Below are 14,189 nucleotides of genomic sequence, written 5' to 3' on the forward strand. Positions count from 1 at the left end.
TTATTAGTGTGCATCTAATTAATCCCCCAAAAATGAATTTTCCAGCAGCTTACCATTTTAGCTACTGTTCTGCATTATACTTCTTAGCCACTAAATAAATGTAGGACAGGCACAGTGCTTTCAGCATTAGGAATGTGAAGAGGAAACCCTCATTTCCATAAACTGCTGCCAAGAACGTATAATGATATGCACAAGTTCAGAGGGATTTTTTTTCCCTTTTGCAAAATGCACATGGTGAGGAATACAAAACACAAAAGAGTGGCCAGCGCTGAACATCAGGGCATGTAGCAGCACAGAGGAGGAAGAACGCCTACAGAGGAGAAAACCAGTTTAACTATAAATAAATAGTTTAACAGTTTCTGAAATCCAGTGCGACATTCTGATAATGACACGTCTATGTGCTCGGCAGACAGGACACCGCTCAGCCACAATATACTGAGCCTCATCTCTGCCAATAACGGGTAGGATCGGCTACCAGCACTGAAACAATGCTGTGTGATTTTATATAGTGCGGATGGAAATGTTCTTGGTTATTACAAGTATCTTCTCAACATTTTCCCTTTCACAGTAATAAATGATAGAAATATTCAATATCCCCTATGCAATCCTATTTTGCCCAAGCACTGGGCTGGGGAATCAAGAAATAAACTTCATGGCAAACACTATTTATTTGTAACTATGTAAGGCTTGTTGGGGGTTAAAGGGAACCGGTCACAAAAAAATGCTATTAACCTGCAGATATGGAGTTAACCTGCAGTCTAAAAGCGTTTGAACATGCCCAGCGCCTGCACATTAAACCCTGCTGCTGGGAGAAATTTATACCTCCCATCAGCGTTCCGGTTTCAGTCATGGGGCAACGCCAGTTCAGTCACCGCTCTGTATATGGAGAGTGTTGGCTGTCAGTGAATGCATGGGGCGCTGCTACAGTTGCCGCTCTAAATTACACAAAGCTGTTTTTGAATCCACACCGGCGCATCCCCCATGACTGAAACCCGAACGCTTCTGGGAGGATTAAAGTTTATTTCCTCCCAGCAGCGAGATTCAATGTGCAGACAGGTTTCAAATGCTATTATGATGCAGAATAATTTCAAATCTGAAGGTTAATAGTATTTTTTCACGTGACAGGTTCCGGATCATTTCTGGCACCACAGGTACCAAAACCAGTGGTCACATGTACGGTTCACAGGTGGTGTAAAAAGGTCTAATACTATTGGCTACAAAAAAACGTGATGTCACTTTTCAGCCCGCATGAGCCATGGTATAACATAACTAAATGTGTAAAGAATTAGAAATCAAACAATGAAAACAATTGCCACCTGACACCTACCACTTAAAGGTGTTTTCTGGCTTAAATAAATCATGTTCCCTGGCTGCAGTGGGTTTTTAAAGACATCAAAGTCCCTGCTCCCGGTGATTGTAATGGTCTACAGTGCAGAAAAATCTGTGAGCTCAATGGCTCTGAGTGGCTCATGCCGTCATCTAGGGCAGAGCCGCACGGCTGTTAACGCTGCAGACAACATGACAATGGGAGACCCCATGATAGACCCAGGAAGGTTGCGCAAAGTATAATTTATTTATTTTATATTTCTTTAAATTAAAAAAAATTATATGTCAGATTTCACAAACCGCATATAGTAGTAGATAAATCTCAGACTTGATGAGACCGGTGTATTTACTTTGAAAATTAAGTGTCATAGTGTCTGTACAACATAGTGAATTTTTTCCTGCCTACTGATAAAAAAAAATAGCATTTTGAGGCTTAGTTAGCCATTCTGAAATGGATTTTCAATGTAAATACACCAGTGCTATTAGGGCTAAGATCCACTTAATGTATTCAGTTTGTATTGTGAAATCTGGTGACCGATCTACTTTAAAAAGAAAACCTGTCAACTGGAGTTTGTAATGTAAAGCAAAGCTATGTCGGTATTGGCACTGAAATACTGGAGCAAATTGATACCTTTGGTGAAAAAATTCGCTTTGTTGAACTTCTGTAATCCCCATTTGAAGTTTTCAGGGGCCAGACTGTACTCTGGGTCATCTTCTCCCAATTTGGGATTACCCGGCCCCTCTGCCTGCCTCGAGTGATTGACGGACACTGCTGATATTTCAACAGACCAGGTACAGTTCATTCATAGAATGGAGGCTGGCACAGCGGCTGGGGAATCACAGACAGGGAGGAGAAGACCCCTTGCACAGTTAATGTTTCAGTGCCATTACAGCCATATCTTTACTTTACAAAATTGTACAGACAGTTTCACTAAAAATATGAAATGTCATTAACAAAGAGAAAAAAAAAAGGGCAGTGAATATTTGTATTGACGACCTATTTAAAATATATTCAGATGTAGAGACAATCTATGCAGCCATTAAACAGGTCAGGCATACCTTGGCATCACCATCAGGCAGGAACAGGTACGCTCCACTTTTATCCCTGTTGTTTGTAGTACCATACCAGCCAAAGTCCACCCTTACATTATGAATTTTTCCATCTTCCTTTAGTTTCAGTTGCTTAAAAAATAATAAACAAGTGCACAAATCATTTTAATGACAAAAATCAGGTTTTGAAAAGGAGGGGGGAATGCTGTAAATCTGTTTTAAAGATTAGATTGATAAAAATGTATTATAAAATAAATAAATATAAAATAAAAGCCATTGAGCCTCATAATAAGCTAAACTTTTTTTTTTAATAGAGGTAACTAATAAGCAGTTATCGCTATATGCTCCAATAATTATACTTCAGGATAGCTCTATGACAAATAGGGGATGGACACTGCTTCCCTTCTTCCCATGCATAGTGACCTCTGCACAGATTATACAGCATGTCTACAAAACCACCTCTCTAAGGCTTCTGCCACACTTACGTGACAAAATGTAACGTTTTTGTCACGTACGTGTTAAAGGGGTGGTTTGTTCCTCGTGTGCAGTTTTTGTGGCACGTACGTGTTCTCCGTGTGTTATACGGAATAACACACGGAGAACGGAAAGTCCCGCCTACCTGCATCATCTGTCGCTGTCTTTGGTGCTGAATGACAGCGTCAGGCCAAAGCAACGCCCCGCTGACGCTGTTTCCGGCCCCCAGTGAAGAAAAAGCGTTGTTCAAATTCACTGGGGGACGTATGCAGGGGACAGCCGTGGCAGAGACTGCAGGTATGGTGGAGGTGAGTATGTGTTTTTATTATTTTTACACTGACAAGTGTCTTTCTCCGGCGCGTGTCACGTGGGCCCGCATCTACACTACATCCGTGTGACATCCGTGCTGCCAGCGCAACACGGACATGTCAGCGGTTTTAAAAAACGGACACATGTAAGTACGTAACGGACACACGTTCCGTTCCTGAATACTTACATGTGTCCAAAACAATAACAATACATAGGACCACGTGGGCCTGTGTCTCCGGTACGTGAAAAAAAAGTCACACGTACCGGAGGCACGTGAGTGTGGCAGAGGCCTAATGCAAAGTCAAGCTATAGGATCCCCAAATTTAGGAAATGCTGTTAGCGGAGCAGAGCTCAGACAGGATGCCTTCCCCTCCCAATAATCAATTACAAAAAAAGACTAGAAAGTATGTAGTTTCAGTATTTAGTTTTATCTAGTACAAAACATAAAACAAATCTAAATGATGCATTACATTTATGTTTTGCACCTAAAATTGTAATACAAACCTAAATGTGACATCTGATCCACAACAGCAGATTGCGTGCTTATGAGAATACAATACAATTTTTTTGTATCAGGAATGAAAATCTAAAGACGTTGGCTATAAGAGATTGTATTTTTTATTTGCTTATACAATATTCCAGTCAAATTCACCCACAAAATGATTATTCCCCCTGCATAGAGACGAGACTCTTACCTCCAGTAATCCAGAGGTCTGTGAAAACCAAAGCTTCACATAGGAATTCTCTATAGTCAAGTCGGTGACAATGTTATCCAGCTCATTGACGTGGAACAGTCCATCAGGCAGGACGTTATTATTTCTGCCTCTAGTAAAGATGGTGTATTCAGCCTTCACAGACTCTGCATCATCAGCTTCTACAAGCTGGTAGACAGCCAGGCCAAGAGGTGGCAAGTGTGCCACAAAAGAGGCCTAAAGGGCAGGATTGGGGAGACAAGAGGTACAAGAAACTCTGAAGGGTTTATAATGAAGCAACAAAGTAAATGACCATATGTTTCCATTAACAACTCAAAAGCATTATTTTTTTGGCAAGAAGGAACCTTTACAGAAGACACAAAGGAGGATGCCCAGCTAAATTGTACTCCCTCATCCCTAAATGGGCGATTGCCCTCTCTTCGGGTTTCCGACCCCCTCCCGCTATGTGACCACTTTTCAGCTTTGCTGTCATTGTCTGAGTCATTGCAACTTTCCCAACACAAGTCTATGAGATTTAACGTTCGTTCAGATGTCTGACATTTTTCTCATGTGCAAAAAACAACCCGAGATGGTCACTATATTATAAATATACACATATATTATATATATATATATATATATATATATATATATATATATATATATATATATATATATATATATATATATATATATATATATATATATATAGAGATTTATATGTACACATTATAGCTTCTAAATCAATCCTTGGAAAAACAGACTAGACCTTAGAAGAGATCCAAGTACTGTCTGATTTTTGTCAGAGATACATAGACTTGCACTGGCCAATTTAATTCAACATTCAAATCACTGTCAGACAAGTCCCCATGCTTTCGTGAGGATCACTCAGCCTTAGAACAATAAATCAGTTATGTGACTTACTCAACAGACCGTCATAATCTCAACTGGTATCCATCAAAAACACGGATAGCACCCATACAAGAAAAATGGACGTCTGAACAAGGCCATACAAAAAAAGATGCATTTGCACAACTTTTTGGTCAACGGATTGCTCCCGGAGGCGTTCCAACAGATGATTACTGGAAAGGTGAACTTAGTTTAACATTGCTTCTTAGCATGGCATTTCCCTCTGTAGGTTTGTTTTAATTTTTTTATGACTAAGTGAGGTTTTATACCCAGCAGGAGGAAGCATGTAACAATCTATTGTGTAAGATTTTTCTTCTGCTAGGATTTGTCCTTGTTTTTACAAAAAAACAAAAGGTAAAAAGCATTAGTAGAAATTGGATCTAAATATGTCAAAATGTTCTGTTCTATTTGTTCTATCTAAAGTATAGCAGTATATAGACAAAATTAAGGGCACCTATTAATTTCAAGCACATGCTGGGTATTACAAGAGGACAAGATGGCAGCTGTTGTGGCCTTCAGCAGCCCCCAGCAGCACTGATAACTAGTGATGAGCAAGCACTACCATGCCCCATGCTTGGGTGCTCGAACGCGAAACGAGCAGGTCGGACGCTTGGACAGGCTCGACCCTAGCATTATAGCAGTCAATGGGAAACTAGCACTTTTCCAAAAGGAAAAAAAGACTTTTATAATGGTATTTTCTATCCAAGCACTGATTGGGCGAAGGTCATTGTGAAAGGAGGGATGAGCTGTGACAATAATCTATTGTGAATGGTAGATCTTATGTAATTGTTTATTGAAGTTTTGCTTTTCATTGCAATCCTGTCTGATTATAATAACACTACTAAAGTCTTCGGTACAGACTAGGCAGTATGAGCCTATTGTTAAGCTTACAGGCCAGTGTGAATATTGCAAGATGATGTTTTTTATGTAGTTAGATTGTCAATAAATTGCAAAATTGACAAAAACATTATCAAGTTTTTTTACAAATAGATTTACCATAAAACAAAATTTAGAAAACAATTCCAGTATTTTTTTTCCACCACTGGAATGGTGCTTTCAATTTATGCCTCTTGCCCCCAGTCTTACACTTCTACTTTAGCATCTTCACCCTTTTATTGACACCTCTGTAGTCTGCAGAAGTAATGTTGTCACAAGCTCTTGACACACGTCAGAGCCAGAACGAGGCTCTCAGACTTGTATTGAGTTGTGCCCTACAGAGTCACAAACTGCCGGAGACCGAAAAGAACAGTAGGGATAAAAGATGAAGACACTGGAGAGTGAGTATAAGGCTGGGAGCAGGCACCTTACATTAGAAGAAGCACCACTCCATCACTAAAATTTTAAAATAAATAAATTGTGGAGTGGTGCTTTAAAAATAATTTTTTTTGCCACTGTAATTATAAAACTTCTTAAATTAATGAAATGTTGCCTCGTAGTGTTGCTACGTAAATGGAACTTCGAAATCAGTTTAAGTGATTTACTACAATGTTGATAAATATGTTTTTCATGGACAATTGACTGCCAATTCTCTAAAATATCATCCCTCATTGTACTGGTCAGGGCCGTAAGCAAAAGATCTTCGAGTCACATACTACATGAAAAATCAGGCTGCCCTACAATGAATAACTCCTGTTCATGTAAAGAAGCATTTGAAGATATCCTGTTCCCATATTAAAAAAAATCAAGGGGACAGTGTGCGACATATATTCTACTGCTGAAACAATATGCCCAAATTAATAAAAAAGCAGCAATTACAATTTACACAGGCTATAAAAAACTAAGACGACAATTTATATCCACAGTTTAGCAATGCATATTTGCGCTAATACCTGATAAGTGTCTGGTGACATGGCTGTAGCGCCGTCCCATACCGCACTGATTTGCGCCTTTACAGTTTTTCCTGCAGCATTTAGAACTTTTGTTTTTGGCGAACTAACAAATACAGAAACCACTGAGATACGTTCTTGTTCAAATGGATTATAAATGGCAACAGACCTGTAAAAAGTAAATAAGTGAAACCATAACTAACAAGAAAAACAAAAATACATCAAATAGTCTCATATACCGTATTTTTCGGACTATAAAGGTACGCGCCTACGATCAGGAATAGCAGAGTTGTGGACGCAGTGTGTTTTCACCGTGTCAAAAACTCTGTGTTTTACAGTAGAAGCACTATGAATGGGACTTCTAGAAATCCCATGCCCACCGTGCTTCTTTTCTCTGCAGCGTAAACTGACTTGCGGCTTACTGAGCCGCAGCATGTCAATTTAAGCTTGTGGAGACGCGAGTGTTGTCTGCAGGGAGAGCACAGCAAAAGTCTACAGAACCCCAAACCCTGATCGTGGGCACGAACCGCTGCGTTCTCTTGCAGAGAATGCTTGTGTCTTCACAGAAGACACGCTGCGTCCTGGACACACTGTGTGCTGATCATGGGCACACACCCTAAGGGGGACTTTGCACGCTGTGACATCGCTACTGCGATCTCATCAAAGTCAAATCAAAAGTGACGCACATCCGGCACCGGTAACGACGTTGCAACATGTAAAGCCTAGATGCGCCGATAAACGATCGCAAAAGCGTCAAAAATCGGTGATCTGTGTAGCGCCGGTCATTTTCATAATGTTGCACCAATAGGAGATACGATGTTGTTCCTCGTTCCTGCGGCAGCACACATCGCTCTGTGTGAAGCCGCAGGAGCGAAGAACATCTCCTTACCTGCCTCTACCGGCAGTGCAGAAGGAAGGAGGTGGGCGGGATGTTTATGTCCAGCTCATCTCCGCCCCTCCGCTTCTATTGGCCGCCTGCCGTCGCACGACCCGCCCCCTTAGGAAGGAGGCGGGTCGCCGGCCAGAGCGATGTCGCAGGGCAGGTAAGTGCATGTGAAGCTGCGGTAGCGATAATGTTCGCTACGGCAGCTATCACAAGATATCGTATGTGCGACGGGGGCGGGTACTATCGCGCTCGGCATCGCTAGCCGATGCTAGCAATGTCGCAACATGCAAAGTACCCCAAGACGCACTTTTTTACCCAAATTTGGGAGTAAAATGGGGGTGTGTCTTATAGTCCAATTATACCTTGTATTGGACTTTGTTGTCCCTAGCTCAGTTTTCATTTTTTTCAAACAGCACTGGTAAAAAGAAAGAAAGACTGTGATTGGATTCTACAGTGAACAAAGACCATTTTTTTTCTAAAACTGTACTTCCTTTTATGGCCATACCAAGTTTGAATTGTTTTACTACTCTTCTACGATAAAAACTGTATAAAAACTGAATAAAAAAATAATTTGTTTTAAAAAAAAGGGAATTTAACATTCTTCATATAAGACAGCTTATGTGTCAATTAATGTGACTTTGGTGGTGACAGGCAGAGGGGTAGAAGGAGAGAGAGACTAAAGGTGGCTTTACATGCTACGAGATCGCTAAAGCGATCTTGTTGGCGTCACGGAATTTGTGACGCACATCTGGCCGCTTTAGCGATGTCGTTATGTGTGACACCTATGAGCGATGTTGAATCGTCGCAAAAACGTTCAAAATCGCTCATCGGTGACATGCCCCCCTCTTCCCAATTATCGTTGCTGCTGCAGTAACAATGTTGTTTGCCGTTCCTGCGGCAGCACACATCGCTATGTGTGACGCCGCTGGAACGCCAAACATCTCCTTACCTGCATCCACCAGAAAAGGAGGAAGGAAGGAGGTGGGCGGCATGTTCCGGCCGCTCATCTCCTCCCCTCCTTTTCTATTGGGCAGCGGTTCAGTGACGTCGCTGTGACGCTGAACGAACCGCCCCCTTAGAAAGGCGGCGGTTCGCCGAACACAGCGACGTCGTTGCACAGGTATGTGCGTGTGATGCTGCCATAGCGATAATGTTCACTACGGCAGCGATCACCACATATCGTGCCACCGACGGGGGTGGGTGCTATCACACACGACATCGCTAGCCGATGCTAGCGACGTCGCAGCGTGTAAAGCACCCCTTAGTTGCAATGTCTATATCTATCTATCTATATCTAATCTATATACAGTCAGGGCCAGAAATATTTGGACAGTGACACAAGTTTTGTTATTTTAGCTGTTTACAAAAACATGTTCAGAAATACAATTATATATATAATATGGGCTGAAAGTGCACACTCCCAGCTGCAATATGAGAGTTTTCACATCCAAATCGGAGAAAGGGTTTAGGAATCATAGCTCTGTAATGCGTAGCCTCCTCTTTTTCAAGGGACCAAAAGTAATTGGACAAGGGACTCTAAGGGCTGCAATTAACTCTGAAGGCGTCTCCCTCGTTAACCTGTAATCAATGAAGTAGTTAAAAGGTCTGGGGTTGATTACAGGTGTGTGGTTTTGCATTTGGAAGCTGTTGCTGTGACCAGACAACATGCGGTCTAAGAAACTCTCAATTGAGGTGAAGCAGAACATCCTGAGGCTGAAAAAAAAAGAAAAAATCCATCAGAGAGATAGCAGACATGCTTGGAGTAACCAAATCCACAGTCGGGTACATTCTGAGAAAAAAGGAATTGACTGGTGAGCTTGGGAACTCATAAAGGCCTGGGCGTCCACGGATGACAACAGTGGTGGATGATCGCCGCATACTTTCTTTGGTGAAGAAGAACCCGTTCACAACATCAACTGAAGTCCAGAACTCTCTCAGTGAAGTAGGTGTATCTGTCTCTAAGTCAACAGTAAAGAGAAGACTCCATGAAAGTAAATACAAAGGGTTCACATCTAGATGCAAACCATTCATCAATTCCAAAAATAGACAGGCCAGAGTTAAATTTGCTGAAAAACACCTCATGAAGCCAGCTCAGTTCTGGAAAAGTATTCTATGGACAGATGAGACAAAGATCAACCTGTACCAGAATGATGGGAAGAAAAAAAGTTTGGAGAAGAAAGGGAACGGCACATGATCCAAGGCACACCACATCCTCTGTAAAACATGGTGGAGGCAACGTGATGGCATGGGCATGCATGGCTTTCAATGGCACTGGGTCACTTGTGTTTATTGATGACATAACAGCAGACAAGAGTAGCCGGATGAATTCTGAAGTGTACCGGGATATACTTTCAGCCCAGATTCAGCCAAATGCCGCAAAGTTGATCGGACGGCGCTTCATAGTACAGATGGACAATGACCCCAAGCATACAGCCAAAGCTACCCAGGAGTTCATGAGTGCAAAAAAGTGGAACATTCTGCAATGGCCAAGTCAATCACCAGATCTTAACCCAATTGAGCATGCATTTCACTTGCTCAAATCCAGACTTAAGACGGAAAGACCCACAAACAAGCAAGACCTGAAGGCTGCGGCTGTGAAGGCCTGGCAAAGCATTAAGAAGGAGGAAACCCAGCGTTTGGTGATGTCCATGGGTTCCAGACTTAAGGCAGTGATTGCCTCCAAAGGATTCGCAACAAAATATTGAAAATAAAAATATTTTGTTTGGGTTTGGTTTATTTGTCCAATTACTTTTGACCTCCTAAAATGTGGAGTGTTTGTAAAGAAATGTGTACAATTCCTACAATTTCTATCAGATATTTTTGTTCAAACCTTCAAATTAAACGTTACAATCTGCACTTGAATTCTGTTGTAGAGATTTAATTTCAAATCCAATGTGGTGGCATGCAGAGCCCAATTCACAAAAATTGTGTCACTGTCCAAATATTTCTGGACCTATCTATCTATCTATATATATATATATATATATATCTATATCTATATCTATATATATATATAAATGTCTAGCTATAGATTGATCAATAAATATCTGTATATAACTATAAATACACACACACACACATTTGGGAAAAAAGAAAAAAAAAGTTAAAAATAATCTGTTTGCCCAATGAGAAAAAAAGAAAAAAAAAAAAAAAAAAAAGAAGATCACATGTTTAAGTCCTCTCAAGGGAGTAATAAAAATTGCAAAACTTCAAAATCTATTATTCATCTTAGATCATAGCTCCCAACCATGCCAGATTTAGCAGAACTGTCCTGATTTGCAGATTTGAGGGCTCTGTCACCGCCATCTCGGCAATTACGGATTTTGTCCCAGCTACTCCTCCTCCTCTTAGTGCATAAATTAAATTCTTCTCCTCTAGTTTTCCCCAAACGAAAACTTGTGATCTCTTAAATTCTCCTCCTCTCTAGTTCTGGCTGCTGTGACTATCACTATTATGCACACACACATTATATACATCTATGATCTTAGGTTCGGATTATTAATACTTCCACAGTGCTGTGTATTATACAATCAGGACGACCCACCGGCGGGATTTGATCGGCTGTGGTGCAATGGCAGACCCAGAGGCTTTCATTTGCCAAAGCAACACAAAATAACCCAAAGATTGCACTGTGAGGGTGCCAGTGGGAGGCTATAGGGAACTCTCCTCCTCTCAAAATCCTTATGTGATGCATGGATACTGAGGATTTTGTATGAGGCTTTAAACTGCAAGGATCAATGAGAACACCAGTTCTAGCAGTTATAGTAGGATCCTGGCTGGGAATATCAGCAGCTGCAGCTTCTGTACCGTGTGATCAGCATGACTTATATGAGTCATGGAACACAAAGTGACAAGTGCTCATAATTTATATGTACGTCACATAGCATTAAGTGGTTAAAATCTCAAAAAGTTATATTCTCAGAAAGATTTTAATTATATTTGTACCTGTTGGCGGATAAATATCACACCCTTATACTGAAATGCTAGAAAGTACAAAATATGTGAACTAATGGAGCGGACATCTATAGCCACACAACCGAAATATAACTTTTATATATATATATATATTTCAATTATGTAAAGACTAGAAGGTGGCCTGATTCTACGCATCGGGTATTCTAGAATTTACGTATTGTGTAGTTAATGTATGATTTTTGTTATATATATAGATGTTGTGGTCTGTAGTTACCAAGTGTTTGTGTAGGGCGCTGTACATGTTCTGGGTGTTGTCTGGGTGTGGCAGGGGGTGAGAGCGGTGTTGTATGTGTGTTGCGTTGTTTGTGGAGCGCTGTGTGTCTCTAGCGTTGTGTGGGTGTGTGTGTGTTGCGCGGTTTGTGTGGGTGTGGTGTGTTTTGGGGGGGGAGGTATGTTTTGTGCAATGTGTGTATGTTGTGTGGTATGTGCGTATATTTATGTATGCCGCGGTGTTTGTGTGTTGGGTGTTGTGTGTGTGCAGCGTTGTCTGTGTGTGTGTGTGTCTGTGTAGGGTGGTGTTTGTGGTTCCCAGTGTGTGTGTGGTGTGTTTGTGTGTGTGTGTCTTGGGGGGAGGTGTGCACCTCCCATCGTGCTCCATCCCCCATGCTGCGCACCCCCCATCGTGCTCCATCCGCCATGCTGCGCACTCCCAAACGTGCTCCATCCGCCATGCTGCGCACTCCCAAACGTGGTCCATCCGCCATGCTGCGCACTCCCAAACGTGCTCCATCCGCAATGCTGCGCACTCCCAAACGTGCTCCATCCGCCATGCTGCGCACTCCCAAACGTGCTCCATCCGCCATGCTGCGCACTCCCAAACGTGCTCCATCCGCCATGCTGCGCACTCCCAAACGTGGTCCATCCGCCATGCTGCGCACTCCCAAACGTGGTCCATCCGCCATGCTGCGCACTCCCAAACGTGCTCCATCCGCCATGCTGCGCACTCCCAAACGTGCTCCTTCCGCCATGCTGCGCACTCCCAAACGTGCTCCATCCGCCATGCTGCGCACTCCCAAACGTGGTCCATCCGCCATGCTGCGCACTCCCAAACGTGGTCCATCCGCCATGCTGCGCACTCCCAAACGTGCTCCATCCGCCATGCTGCGCACTCCCAAACGTGCTCCATCCCCCATGCTGCGCACCCCCCATCGTGCTCCATCCCCCATGCTGCACCAGCATCAGCCTCTCTGCCCCCAGCATCAGCCTCTCTCCTCCCAGCATCAGCCTCCCAGCCTCCCTCCTCCCAGCCTTCCCCAGCATCAGTCTCTCGCCTCCCAGCCTCCCCCAGCATCAGCCTCTCTCCTCCCAGCCTCCTCCAGCATCAGCCTCTCTCCTCCCAGCCTTCCCCAGCATCAGCCTCCCCCTCCCAGCCTTCCCCAGGATCAGCCTCTCTACTCCCAGCCTCTCTCCTCCCAGCCTCCCCCAGCATCAGCCTCTCCCCTCCCAGCCTCCCCCAGCATCAGCCTCTCTCCTCTCAGCCTCCCCCAGCATCAGCCTCCCCCAGCATCAGCCTACACCCTCCCAGCCTCCCCCAGCATCAGCCTACCCCAGCATCAGCCTCTCTCCTCCCAGCCTCCCCCTCCCAGCCTCCCCCAGCACGCCGTGCTCCTCTGCCGACACTCACAGATCCGATCGCATACACTCACACACACTCACACATCAGAACACACTCACACACATCCGATCGCATACACTCAGACACACACTGACGATATCACACATACGCGCTCACACTCACAACATCCGGAGATACCACATGCTTCTGGCCATGTGATCCTCCGGCAGGTCCTGGAAGGTCACTCCACAGTATCGCCGCCGAGAAGCAAGCGATATCCCAGGATGTTGTGAGTGTGTGGATGCGATGTGATGTGTGTGTGAGAGTGAGTGTGATCTGATGTGTGTGTGTGTGTGTTGTTATGTGTGTGCGTGTGTATGTTCCGCCGCTGCAGGACCTTGAAGCGCTGGTAACTATGCTACCATGGTTACCAGCGTATCCCGTCCCCCGCTCGCACGGGAGCCCACACCAGCATACGGCGGCAACCCCAGCAATGCGAGGGTATGTGTCGGCTGGGTTGGCGGCGTACGCTGATGTGGGCTCCCGGGGGTACAGTACTCACCTGGGAGTCGTGGCTCCTTGTCGGTTCGGGGAATGCGTGTGGGGGGCGGGGCCAGAGCGAGCGTGCATTGTGTGAGGGGGGCGGGGCGTGGCCGAGTTGCCAATGCGTGCAGGGTGCCGGGGCGAGAGGCCAATCCGTGGGGGGGCGGAGCCTGGGCGAGCGGCCGGCCAATCCGTGTGCGGGCGGAGCCTGGGCGAGCGGCCAATCCGTGCGGGGGGGCGGGGCCATGGCGAGCCCAGCGGCCAATCAGCTTTGTGTCACCGTAAGGACACAAATTTGGAGCAAGACAGTCAGACAGAATAAGGCAATTATATATATAGATTCGATCATCGGTCCAGCTGTATTTTCTAAATAATTATTTGAAAAGCACCATAGGCAAGTTAGATTATTCACTTTTACTGGCAGAGATAATTTTCCGTCCTAATTTACTCACCTTGGCTGCCCAGACACCTTGATGACTGTCTTTTGCGGTAATGAATCCTGTGCTTTCTGCACATCATCCTGTAAAATAAAATACTTTCAGTAAATAAAGAGTATTAAATAAATCAAAGGATATTAAAAAAAAAAAATCTGTATCAAGTCAGTGACTAAGGATTTCAATTGGTTATTCAGAGGAGAAAAAAAA

General features: G+C 43.9%; 1 protein-coding gene across 1 annotated transcript in view; it reads right to left on the minus strand.

Annotated features, from left to right (window-relative positions):
• The window catches only part of MAN2A1 (mannosidase alpha class 2A member 1), a 190,029-nt gene that overhangs the window by 38,263 nt on the left and 137,577 nt on the right, over positions 1-14,189 (minus strand). Inside the window, exons 12-15 of the mRNA XM_075325021.1 lie at positions 13,998-14,065; positions 6,590-6,755; positions 3,855-4,088; positions 2,386-2,508 (exon numbers count right to left, since the gene is read on the minus strand). Of these exons, the coding sequence (XP_075181136.1) occupies positions 2,386-2,508; positions 3,855-4,088; positions 6,590-6,755; positions 13,998-14,065 (591 nt within the window). The remainder of the gene's footprint in view (positions 1-2,385; positions 2,509-3,854; positions 4,089-6,589; positions 6,756-13,997; positions 14,066-14,189) is intronic.

Source organism: Anomaloglossus baeobatrachus, chromosome 1 (genome assembly GCF_048569485.1).
Source record: "Anomaloglossus baeobatrachus isolate aAnoBae1 chromosome 1, aAnoBae1.hap1, whole genome shotgun sequence".
Taxonomy (NCBI): Eukaryota; Metazoa; Chordata; class Amphibia; order Anura; family Aromobatidae; genus Anomaloglossus; species Anomaloglossus baeobatrachus.